Source organism: Patiria miniata, unplaced genomic scaffold (genome assembly GCF_015706575.1).
Source record: "Patiria miniata isolate m_02_andy unplaced genomic scaffold, ASM1570657v1 HiC_scaffold_17, whole genome shotgun sequence".
Classification (NCBI taxonomy): domain Eukaryota; kingdom Metazoa; phylum Echinodermata; class Asteroidea; order Valvatida; family Asterinidae; genus Patiria; species Patiria miniata.
The window spans coordinates 13,953,988-13,966,285 of record NW_024037055.1 but is presented as its reverse complement, the minus strand read 5'-3'; the positions used below and the strand labels follow the sequence as shown (position 1 = coordinate 13,966,285).

Sequence of the window (12,298 nt, the reverse complement as noted above, 5' to 3'; positions counted from 1 at the left end):
AGTCATAGCACACTCCCTGTAGGGATCAGTGTGCCATGACTTGACACGTGATCGTTCTAGGCCAATAAAAATGCAGTATTCAAGACAGAGGTATAACAATCATTCTTGTAGACTGGACACGTGGTCGATCTAGACCACTGATATTGCAGTACCGAAGGCATGTAACACACACGTTTGTAACACCGGACGCATAACACCCAAGGCGAAGTGGGTTTTTTTTTTTGCCTGGAGGGGATAACAACGATATATCCCACATCACAGCAGTCAGCTGTTGCCGTAGATACAATCGCTACGGTAAAACAAGAGAACCATATATTTCGATATAAATTCTTTAGGGAATAAATATGGACTTGGTCGGTTTTAAACAACAGGGGCCTGGACGCGGATAATGTTATCTGCAGTTTTACGCATGCCTTCTGGAAGATACTTATTCACGAGTCAGCCATATTAAAATAATTGAAAGCCAGGTAAACGTTTTATTTTCGGATCTTGCGAGTGGAAATGAAAGCAATGAAATAAAATTAAAAGATCATTACGAATTAACACCAGTCTGCACTGATGAATAATAAAACATATTGATTACAGGCGACAAATGTTTTGAGCCACATTTAAAAACACCAAAATTAAAGTAAGGCTTGGCACGCACTCCAATAATAAAATAGTCTGGCACCATTCTATTAAGCATTGTCTACACTAAAATAGATTCTGGGAACACGGTCGAAAATGGCTTCCTCGTGAATCAGGTCTATTTGGAGAGTCACGTGGGGGGTTCAACCAATGAAAGGGGAAAAAGACCAGATTTCATAGGAAACCAAATATCACATGACACAGAAAAAAGTTTAAAACCAGTCGGTACTTTGTCAACCGTTTAAAACCTACGTGACAGGCTCTCGACCAATAGGAATGGGTAAACTGTCTTACGTATTTATGAAAAAGCCTACACATTAATTCGTCCTATTGTGTTTTTGAGTTATAAGCTTAGTTAAGTTTGAGTTATAAGCTTAGTTTAGTTTTTAAGTCTTGTATTCAGTCAGCAGTATATGTGAGCTTCACCATTTGGAATTAACATGAATTAAAATCGAGTGATTTGCATTTCGCAGTGTGTTTATAACATTTACAGTTCGAAAATTGGTGATTTTATTCTATCTTGGTTGGCGAAAGTTGATGCGCTTTCTGTCAATAGCTGCATTTTATCTTTGTAGAAGATAGAAACAAGACAAGTCGCATTGTTTCTGAATTAATGAATAAAGTGTTAATAATAAGAATCACTGTGTTCATTTTCTCTGTATTTTGCATTTGGCTTTCTTAGGTAGTTCCCTTTGATTGTTTTGCAAATTTGTTAATTATTTGCGGAGTGCCATAGCCTCGTGGTAAGGGCACTGGTTTGCAAGTAATTCTGCGGGTTGTGGGATCGAGTCCTGCCTGGGGTTATAGTGCGTGTGCCCTTGGGCAAGGCAATTTGTCACTCATTGCTTCTCCCCACCCAGGAGTGAATGGGTACCTGTGAGGGCAGAGATGGTTATTGTGATTGAATTAGCTTCCTTGCGCCTAACAGGCAGCATCGAGCTGTATACTCCCCAGGGAGCTGAGACGGTATTTGGAATATTTAATTGGCCCAATGATTAGGGGGTAATAATAATACTGTAAGTGCTGTAATTTAGTTTACTAATATGAGCGTTCTTAAATGCCGATACTATGCTTATTATTATCATTATATTCTTGAATATATAAAGAGCAGCCGAAAACTCACACCAAAAAAATCATCAGTTCAAAAGAGCCTATTTCTGGTTAAAATCAATTAACTTCCGAACAGAAAAGATTTCAAAAAAAGTTATTTCATGCAGCGAAGGCGATACCATACATTGGAAGGGGTGTCAACTCCAAGAAAGATAACGGGAGACAGTGCGATTTCGATAATTGGCAATTTTGTAGTTTTCTTCCAAAAGCATGCTTTATGTTAAACGCAAAACCGACGCGAATGAAATAAGGGGAAATCGCCTCATCAGTTGAACACATGGCTATCAAAAACCGATTTTTAACTGATCAGTAGGCGAAATCGCCTAGTGTCTGATCTGCATGAAGGCATTTTTTTTGTCTAGCATTTTAACTGCATAGGTTTCAAATACTGCAAAGCAGTGCCCCACTCTTTATTGATAGTTGCAAGAGACACTCACCCTATCTGCCCATTGGTGGGTGCATCCCAGTATAATTCCCATAGACACCAGTGATAAATGGCCGCATACTTCGAAATTCTTTTAAAATGCTCAGAACTCTCACAGGTATTCAGGCTGCACAGGAAAATGATGATCAACCTGTCATCTTTGATTTTCTTTTCAATTTTTGGTGGGTTGACCATTGCTTTTTTGAGAAATTCTCACCCAAAGAAGACTACCCCTAGCCCAATTCCATGGCTCTCAGAACTCTCTAATTATAAAATCATGATAGCGTATAACTTAAATTCGCGAGCTTTGAGGAAGGATTATTGTGGCCTGTTTAGGTTCACCCTGGTGGTAGCCTTGTTGTCATTTTGCAATAGGCTCGTTCTGCGATTGCATTATCGTATTCAGGGGCAGGGAATCAGACAATCCTGGCCGAATCTCGCTGGGCTCCCAACCCCCCGGCCCCCGTTCATTGTTGTCTCTCGTTGCGCGGTGTGTGTTCCATCAGCCGGAGAGAACAACATTGACCGGGAGCGGGGGAGTGGGTGACCGTGGCAGGCTCAGTCCCAACCATTTTGGCCGGGGTTGTAGTTACATTATGTAATCGTCCAAGTCCTGCATAATACTTTGCATACATAAGGAGGAAATCTTCCTGTTTTTTCCTTATCTATTGCAAGGGAACCAGTCGATCATTTCGTTACCAACTCAGTGACGCATGCGTATTGTGTCACTGATTATACTTGATGGCAGCAAAAACGTGAATAGGGACACTCGTCTCATCCTTAATGAACTCCTTCAAAGCAGAATTGAGCATTGCTCTCTGGCGTACAAGGTCCCGTGGATTTCGTTTTAGTGGGAGTCGGACTGTATTCCCTCATCCATCCTTTTAACTAGAGCGGTGTGTCGATCCTGCTTGAGTCTCGTCTGTTTAGATCGAGTCATTGGTGAGTTTTCTTTGCATATTTTAGTATGTATAGAGTTTTGTAAAATTCTGGACCATGTGCTTTGTGCTCTTTCCTCCATGGTTTTTCAAGAGTTGTTCTTGTTCTAGCTCGCATGACCTGTGCACATAGTTTAGTGCAGAGACATGTTTGTAGTCTCATCCACTTCCTATATGTTGTTTATTGCATTCATTATGCATTTAGTTTGCATATTAGCCTATCATATCTTTAGTCCAGTCCCTGTTTTTTTTTAATTTTTGCTTAATAGCAACTTCATGTAGATTTGTTAAGTCTTAATTGACGTTTCTGTAAATAGATTGTCTTTGTTATTTTTTTTTTTTGGAAATCTAGAATCATGTTTATTGTGTCAATAATTATTTCAGTTCTTCGTGACTTTTCCCATTAAATATCCCGAGTTTATTTTAGGTAGGTTTTACAGTCGAACTCCTTTATAACAAGGTCCTTGGACCTCACGAATTACCTTGTTATAACAGGAGTAACGGAAATCAAAGGAAAAAAACAAACAAAGACTTGGGACCTAAAAATGTGCTTGTATTAAGCAGTACCTTGTATTAACAGTGCTCTTCTTATCAGGGTTCGACTTTAATCACATGAGTGTTTAGTAAGTGCGAGTTTCCCCAATATTGTGCCCAGGTTACACAAATCACAATGCTTTCAGTCATTCATGATATAGAAGTGTTCGTTCCCGGATTGTCTAGTTTATCATATCTTATCAACCTTGACTATTCATTGCATAATGAGTGTGTTTGCCGACAAGCATGGGTATCATAATGCATACATGTTTTACCATACAATAGTACCGGTATTTTTTTTCTAGAATAAAGGTATAGAGTCATTTGTCATTTTGTGCATTTTTTTCGTTTGAAGCAACGAAAGTGCGCAAAATCTAAGAAGGGTGCTCAACAACTAACCTGAAGACGTTTTAGCTCAGTGAATGCTAAGTATTCGAAGAAAACAAGATTTTAGGATGTCGATTCCAATTCAAAAGTTGCCGAGTCATGTTTGAATTGCGCCCGAAATCAGTGTCCGGGACACGTTCTCATTCAGCCGATTGCAGCTACACGATGTCACACACTGAACCGACGAATTATATGCGTCGTGTCAACACTAGCGCTTACCCGTTCACGGCTTCGCCGATTTAAAAACGAACTGGTACTAAATTAAATTTCCAACAAAAATGGGTCTTTAGACGCATCTTTGGAAACGACATTCTTTTACTGTTTTCTTGAAAATGACAGCATGTCAGAACGAACAGTTTCACAATGAGTTTAATGCCGTTACTATCTGTAACCCTGAAAGGACCGGGGGCGGACCCCCCCCCCTTCAACTTTTTGCCGCGATATCCTTGAATTTTCTTTTCGCGACCCGAGCTGTACTGACTTTTTAGCCTCGAGCCTTGCGCATCTTTTGATACCAAAACAGCATAAAATTCTCCAAAAACATAAACTTCTCAAAATTCGAAAAAAAAATCATACGTAGTGTACACAGAGCAGAATTACCATTCGTTTATATGAATAATTAATTAGGTATAATGTCCAAACCCATTGACCTATAGTCATGAAATTTCTTGGGTATGTTCATGAATAGTAGTTCTATGCATGAACCGAGTTTCATAGTTTTTCGTCACTCGATGGAATCCCCCCCCCCCCCCCGCCACCGGCTGAAAGATAGTCAAAACATAGAGAAAACTTTCTCTATGGTCAAAATAACCCGGCCCTTTTAGGGTTAAACCAAGTGTGCTTTTCTACAATATTTTCGTCAGTTACTTTTTGGATAGCTGCAAATGATACTCTCTACCTTTAACAGGAGCAAAGTGGAACAGCATGCCAGACGCCATGAGCCAACATGTACCAATGCCTTCTGCTGAAGGACAAATAAATGTGTAAATAATTTGTACTTTTTTCATACAATGTATAGGCCTATAATTATACTGCACTTTGTTATCCTTCTTTGGGCTCCTTTTGATACAAATAGGCACAGTGTTTTTCAGTGCTTATCTGGAACCCAAAAATGGCAATAAACTGTTTTTGTTAACAGACATGACCTAATCGTGTTTAATCCTTTTTTGGACCCTTGGGTCAATATGGGAATTTGTGGGCAACGAGATTCAATAGCGTGATGCAATATCTTATAAAATGTAACCTATGTGGTGATGGCTATCTTGTAATCTATTTGCTTTCACAACAATACCTGATATCAGTTTCAATAAGCATTGTGTTGCTTTTACATGAAGATGCATTGATGGGGGAAAGAAAAATCTCGACAGAAGCTATCTGCTTTGAAATGTTTTAGCAAGAATCATGATGAGTACATCGCCTGTAAAGTTGTTCTAAAGTCACATTACATGTTCGGTCAGTCTACGAAACAATAGGTGAAATCATGGCGACGGCATCTACATTGCAAGCTAGGCGTCAGGTTACGAGAGTGTCCAAGCAAAGCGAATGCGGATGGGGAATTGTGGTGGTCATTGCTGCCCACGTCGGCATGGCATCGTCTGGTATCCTGCGGTGCAGTGGGATCCTGTATCTTCCCTGGATGAATGAGTTCGACTTGAGTGCCAAGGAGACGGCGGCCATTCAAAGTTTCATGTCATCCCCAGCAGGGTTCGCAGGTAATCATCATTGAGCCGGTATGAACGCAGACATAAAATCCCCCACATTTTATGTCTTGGATTGTTTATTTACCCTATTTCAAAGGTCTGGTTGAAAGGAAACCGTTCCCGAAAACAGACGGAAAAACAGGTTGTTAAATTTACCATCGGACGCACGGACATTTTGTGGCCTACGCATACGTATTTCCAACCGTGTCCATTCAATGTTCAAGGCCATACGCTACACTTTGTGTGTCACATTATAAACACAGCACAAATACACATAGTATAGGTCCGCATAATGCGATGCACTGTGCGGCAGAATTCACAACTATCACTCAACAGCTCGATTTTCAAGGAGTCAACATTTTGACCCCCGAAATTCCTTCTCGCATGTTTCTTAAAGTACCATTTTTTTAAAGGATGGTTGTATGGACGTTTATACTCTACTTTTAAATGTTCTTTCCAATAAACAGCATTTCGTTTAAAACGCATTCTGTAGCCTAATTGGGCGCATTCTAGTACGTAGGGTCCATTTATATCAGGTGCGTTTGAGTAGCTCACCCGGATCGACTCTGGGAAAGGCAGACGGGTTAGTCACGACAGCCGGGCTAATCGAACGCTAAAACCGACCGTGGGCCATCACGAGCCTCCCGTGATGTCCTGTAGCCGGAGCCATAGCCAAAACGCATGTTTCGTGCTGTGTCTTCGTTTGCGATTTACTGCTTTTCAGTCAGTTCCATAACTTAAAATAATTGGGCTGGAATTAGAGCCTCCGTAATGTCGCAATGAACTTAATAATTAATCGCCTTTAGACTTCAAATAACGTTGATTTTGGGTCCACTTGACATTTCCGCTGCCCGACCGCCATATTTGTCCATTTCTAGGGATGAACAACGCATGCGTGTGGCGTATTTCCACCAGTGACTCTGCTCACGAGCAGGGCCTGTGGTGGCTGACCCGGGTAAGCCTTGAGAATGACGTCACAGCTAAACGAACGGCACGGGGCTGACCCGTGTCGACCCGGGTGAGCTAAACGAACGCACCCAAAGTCTGATACCGGCTAGCGCTAGCGCGTGGATTGTCATCAGATTGACCAAATTGAGTGCTACGTTAATTAGCTTACAGGAGAATTAGGGCAATCAAAGTAAAGGGAGGCAGTACAGCCAATTCAAGCAGGACACACGAACTGTTTTGAGGAATTCTCCACCTATTGTTGAGACACAGAGACTGCCCAGCAACATGGGACTGTTCCAACTATAGTGAGGACCACTGCCACAGGTTGGGCGTAACATGACTGCATCAGCCTGGTTGTGTTAACCAGTCAGTAAAATGATCAGTATAATGTGCCAGGTATAGGATACACACCACATTTAGCAAGTTCTCGTATCAAGCGTCTCGTAGTTTATATCAAGGGTCAGGTCACATGAAAACTACAAAACGTCTTACATTTACGGACAAAACGTCAAAAAAACCCCATGAATTTACAGTTTTCTTGTCCTTGTTTACAATGTGTACGTTTTTCGTATCGAAGTATCGAATTAATCAAAGTATCGAATTATTCCAAGTATCGAATTATTCGAAGTATCGAATTTTGAGCCGTGTAAGGCAATAAAAGGAGAGACTTTTGGGACGCTTGGTGGCAGCAAAAACAACGGTCATTTTCTATTCTTTGCGCCATTTTGGACATGCGCGCGCACATGCATGATGAACTTAAACATGGCGCAAATGCAAGAGACTGTTTGCTTGCCGCCATAAAGCATCACAAGAGTCTCCTATTGGTACACGCTATCTCATTCTCTCATTTTAGTTCTCATTGGAGGAGTTCTAAGCAACCGCTTCGGTTGTAGATTTACGGGTATACTAGGAGGGTTCTTGATGTGGCTTGGTCTCTTCTGTACCTATTGGGTCAACGACATAGTTCAGCTCTACGCAACTGCTGCCATAATAGGTAATAATTATCAATTCACTCACGGCTCGGTTTAATACTGTGTCCCTTATTGAATGCATACTAGAATCATTTGCATCTATCCCAAAAGTATAACCTTACCGAATATTATCAATAAGATTACTTGGAACTAAGATCCCACTTGTACTAAACACCACGTGGGATTATTGATCTGGAAATCGAGAATTAATGTCGGAGATTTCCATAAATCAGTTGCCTGACTATATTAAAGAGTGCTACATTGCACAAAAATCGAGTTTCAAGATCTAAAGGTTGTGGATGTTTTTTCTTCTTCAATGTTTTACTCGAAAAGTGGAATATCCACTGAGCTGAAACTTTATCAGGTTATGTTTTTCAACATTCCTCTTTTGGACTTTGAGTGGTGTTTTATTGGTAACGAACAAAATGCATCAACGCAAAATGATCCTCTTTTATGCCTTGAACTTGATTTTTTCGGTATCAATGGTTGTGCTCTGTTCTCCGTATATACAAGCATTACATTCACTGTGTGGACTTCCGAACAAATTAAAGATGTCCACATAAACCAGTTTTCAGATACGTTGTGCGGACTTGCCCATGTCCAAACAAGGTTTCCACCTCGCCGGATAACATGTTTAGAGGCATTGTGGGGTTAGGTTTATCTGTCGCAAAATGAAGAGAAACACTCAAGTAAATCAATTGGGTTGAAAGAGTTTTCACAGTGTGAGTAAAATGATTTCTTTTCCACAGGTTTTTCTTACAAACTACCCCAAAACAAAGGAATGTCCACACTAAGTATAAACGTAAACATGACTTGTGTGTGTCAGTTTGTTTCTGTATTCAACAGGAGACGTAGAACAATAAAGGACAATAATGTATGTATGTGCTTCGATTTGTAATAAGACGGCGTTTTGGGCTTGGAAAAAAAAAGTGCCGGTAGTAGATGTAATGGAATTCCAACCTATGAGAAAAGAAAAGTGAAAGCCGAAATAATTATGTATCTTTGTCAGATAATGTATCATTCATAGAATCAACACCGAATTCCTTTAATTCTTGGTTCTTCTTATAGGTATTGGAATGGGCATTCTCGTCAACGCTGCAAGCGTAATTATCACCTTTTATTTCATAAAGAGATTCAATGTGGCCAACGCAGTTACCTACGCGGGACGCGGGACGGGGATGATAGCTATCCCTCCGCTTTTCCAACTTTTGCTGGACAGCTACGGGTGGAGGGGTGCTTTTTTAGTCACATCCGCAATCATGGCAAACGTCATACTCTGTGGCGTGCTTTTCCGACCTCGTCAATTCGGCCTGGCACTGAACACAACCGAGTCTACAACAAGTTCACAAGAGGAACTGAGACAGCAGCCCTCAGGTGAAAAAGACAACGGTTCTGATGATGACGATTATACCGATGGAAGAACTGGTGAAGTTACAGATGAACCCGATACTTCGACCGCGGTACCGGTACGATATGTCGAAACGAGTACTGGCGATAAAACTGAGTATATTTCACTACAATATTCTAACCGATCCGGACGAGTGGTGAAACTTCTTAAAGGATTGTCGGACGAAATCGGGCTGAATATCATGAGGAAAAGCTTCCGTTTTTCCCTGAGCTGTGCCATACAGTTGTTGTATTGCTGTGGCTTTGTGGCATTTCCAATGTTCCTCATCCCGCGTGCACAGACCATTGGTGTGGCGCCCTCTAGTGCCGCATCCTTGATGAGCATCCTCGGCATAGGGAGCCTGATTGGTTCCCTAGGAAACGCACCGATGATCGGCTGGAGAATCTCAGCGGAGCACGTGACGGCCATTTGTGCGGGCCTAACAGGAATTGCGTGCCTTCTGGTTACTGCAGACGGCTATGCCTATCTGGCAGTGGCTTCGTTCATTTACGGCTTCGTCTCCGGGGCTTTCTTCGCCATTTCCATCGTCCTCTGCCGCAGCTTTGTTGGGGTGCAGCACTTTGCCCTAGGAGTCGGGTTGATGAACGTTTTCATTGGCACCGGCTACCTCATAGGGCCGGTAATAGCAGGTAATGACAATAAGGCTTTATGGTGTGTACTTTATTTATGTTTAAATAGGAAATTCTGTGATTTTTTTTTCCGAATTATTTTCCGAGGGCAAAGGCAAACAAATAACTCCTATGAAATCGGGTCTTTGAATTCTAACCCTCACACGTGACCTGTCATTGTCCAAATAATCTTCACTTAGGCATGCGCAATACGAAGGCTGGTTCGAATCTAATACAGGTATACCGCAACCAAACCATTTACTAAAGGCATAAATTATCACTTGCTTTACATGCATTTTATTTGTTTCCAATGATAACACGACTCGAAACCCAAAGACGAATAGTAAAAACATAACCTGTTGACGTTTCAACTCGATGGATGCAACACCTTTTGAGAACACAATGGAAAACCATGCACAGCCTTTTGATCACAAAACACTTGACCGATCAGTGGAAATCACCAACATATATCTTGCTTTCTTCTAAATGACAGCAAGCCAGATGGAATAATTTCACGATGTATTTAGTACCAGTACGATCTTTAATCCAAGAAAGATTTTTAAAATATTGATTCGGTAGGTTTTTTTGGGGGGATAAATGCAAATGATTGATACAGTAAATGCTGCTTGTCTTCACAGGATGGATCTTTGATGCTACACGGAGCTATGTTGCTGTGTTCTACATGTTAACTGGAGTACACTTCACTTGCGCATTAAAGTGTCTACTCCTACCTCTACTGAAACGCATAGAACCCGGATTAGACCCCAAAGTATCGGATGAATAAAGTATGCATATGAATAGGGCCAGCTCAATTGACCCTACGATTGTATACGGACACGACATTTTGAAATGGTTTAATTTGGTCTACTATATTCATATTTGTTTTCCAATTCTCTGTTTTGATTGGTGATCTTAATTTAACGCATATTCATAAAATATCACAGTTGACTCTTGCGTTCCTTTGACGAGAAAATGCTTTGAAATTATGGCGCGTTTATGTTTTATTAAGCAAAGTACTTTTGATAAAACTACGGCATCGTCTAAATCTGCAAACCGAATGGAGGCCGAAATTACTAGTCGTACCTGATGTGTTCAACAATAAACCAGAATTGAAGATGAACCTGTGTTCGTGTCTTTCCCGGCCTATCTTGACAAACAAACCTCTGTGCTTGGGCAACTTCTCAGTATCCTGCTTTAACTGAGGCTCTGTATGTGTTTGCTCATACTCTAGACACCTAATATTGTGTCAACTGCGGCAAAGGTGCCATTAGGTTTGGGTCTTTGGCCAATAAGGTTGAACTTTTGGCGGAGCTCACTTTTTTTCTAACATGTTTTCTGAACGGAAGCGTCTGGTTTGCTGATTTCGCACACAGTTACTTTACACATCACGTTTACTTTCCACATTTCACATTAACATGCTGAAATTAACTTTAAATAATAAGAGTGGGAGTTTTCTACCATACCTAACTAACAAAAGAAAAGACACGAACACAGGTTCATCTTTAATTCTGGTTAATTGTTAAACACATCTGGGGTGACTGTTAACCAAGGGAAGGTGAGAAAAACCTTCTGACTCCCAGCTCTTACCTAACAGTACACAATAGTTCCTTGAATTTGAAAAGCCACCCTGGTATTAACAAAAGACCTTTTTGGTGAAACTCCCACTAAGAACATGTACAGTGGAAATTCAGTGAAGTAGATTCATGGCCTGATCAACTAATCTGTAGGGGATAAATACACAATCTTTTTAATTTGAGTGATAGTATCATTACATTCAAGGGAATGTACAACTTTTGTCAGAAATAAATGGATTTGGAGGATTAGAATGTAGCAAATATTATCAAAACTGACTTGTTTAACGTTTTGGGCTTGTAGATGCTGGAAAAACCAAGAATACCAATCATGTCCTTGTAGTCTTGTTCCCTGACCCCAATTAAGATGAAACGGAGCAACTTGTTGACTTTGGGAAATTGTAAGGTCAGAGAATCAGTCTAGCAGGCTTGTACCCCTTCACAGGCGTGTATGCGGAATAACTAAACATGAAAACTAAGGAGCAGTTTTTGAAAATAAGCCAGTTTTCTCCAACGCTGGTCGGCCGACCAGCGTTGGAAAAATACAATTTTTCTTGAAAATGTCAGCACACCAGGAGTTACAATTTTACAGGATGCTTTAGACTATCATTTACCTAACAAACTAGTAAGGTATTTTGCGATAATTTTATCATTTCGTTTTTGATGTTGGCAAATGTTGTATCTTGGGGGGGGGTGTCACATTTAAAAAGATCTTCTCACAGTTTCCAAGTGTTTTTGTTTTTTTTTGCAAAACGTAAGTTTTCGTTCATTAATGGAGGTGGAAAAACGTCCATATGTTTAATTTTTATGATGGGTATTCATCAGGTCATAGAACGGTAAAATGATCAGTGGTGGACACCAGTTTTTTATGATCTTTTTATGAAAATAGACATAATTACTAGGGAAAAGAGTAGCAAATTACGTGAAATGTTCACAGTTACTATTAAATAACATGTACTGCATCCCCATGTTATTTTTATGGAGCGAGCCACATATTCTTTTAAAAAATATTTGTTTCCAATTCGTCACTTTCTTTTTGACTCGCCCTGTAGATAAGCTGGTTCAATATTGT

The 12,298-nt window shown here is 40.5% G+C and overlaps 2 protein-coding genes across 2 annotated transcripts; both read left to right on the top strand.

Moving 5' to 3' along the window:
- Positions 1-2,848: 2,848 nt before the first annotated feature.
- LOC119724053 (monocarboxylate transporter 6-like) lies at positions 2,849-9,223 on the top strand. The gene is made up of 5 exons (XM_038194973.1): positions 2,849-3,103; positions 5,478-5,732; positions 7,522-7,662; positions 8,708-9,105; positions 9,200-9,223. The coding sequence occupies exons 2-5, from the start codon at positions 5,501-5,503 to the stop codon at positions 9,221-9,223; spliced, it is 795 nt and encodes a 264-aa protein (XP_038050901.1). The 5' UTR covers positions 2,849-3,103; positions 5,478-5,500.
- On the top strand, positions 9,045-11,500 carry LOC119723907 (monocarboxylate transporter 12-like). The gene is made up of 2 exons (XM_038194809.1): positions 9,045-9,676; positions 10,294-11,500. Exons 1-2 carry the CDS (start codon positions 9,229-9,231, stop codon positions 10,437-10,439), a joined length of 594 nt encoding a protein of 197 aa, XP_038050737.1. The 5' UTR covers positions 9,045-9,228; the 3' UTR covers positions 10,440-11,500.
- Positions 11,501-12,298: the final 798 nt, after the last annotated feature.

Coding starts and splice junctions, on each gene's coding strand:
- LOC119723907 (XM_038194809.1), top strand. CDS start 9,229: ATGAGGAAAAGCTTCCGTTTTTCCCTGAGCTGTGCCATACAGTTGTTG. Junction 9,677..10,293: donor CATAGGGCCGGTAATAGCAG/GTAATGACAATA, acceptor TTGTCTTCACAG/GATGGATCTTTGATGCTACA.
- LOC119724053 (XM_038194973.1), top strand. CDS start 5,501: ATGGCGACGGCATCTACATTGCAAGCTAGGCGTCAGGTTACGAGAGTG. Junction 5,733..7,521: donor ATCCCCAGCAGGGTTCGCAG/GTAATCATCATT, acceptor CTCTCATTTTAG/TTCTCATTGGAGGAGTTCTA. Junction 7,663..8,707: donor CGCAACTGCTGCCATAATAG/GTAATAATTATC, acceptor TTCTTCTTATAG/GTATTGGAATGGGCATTCTC.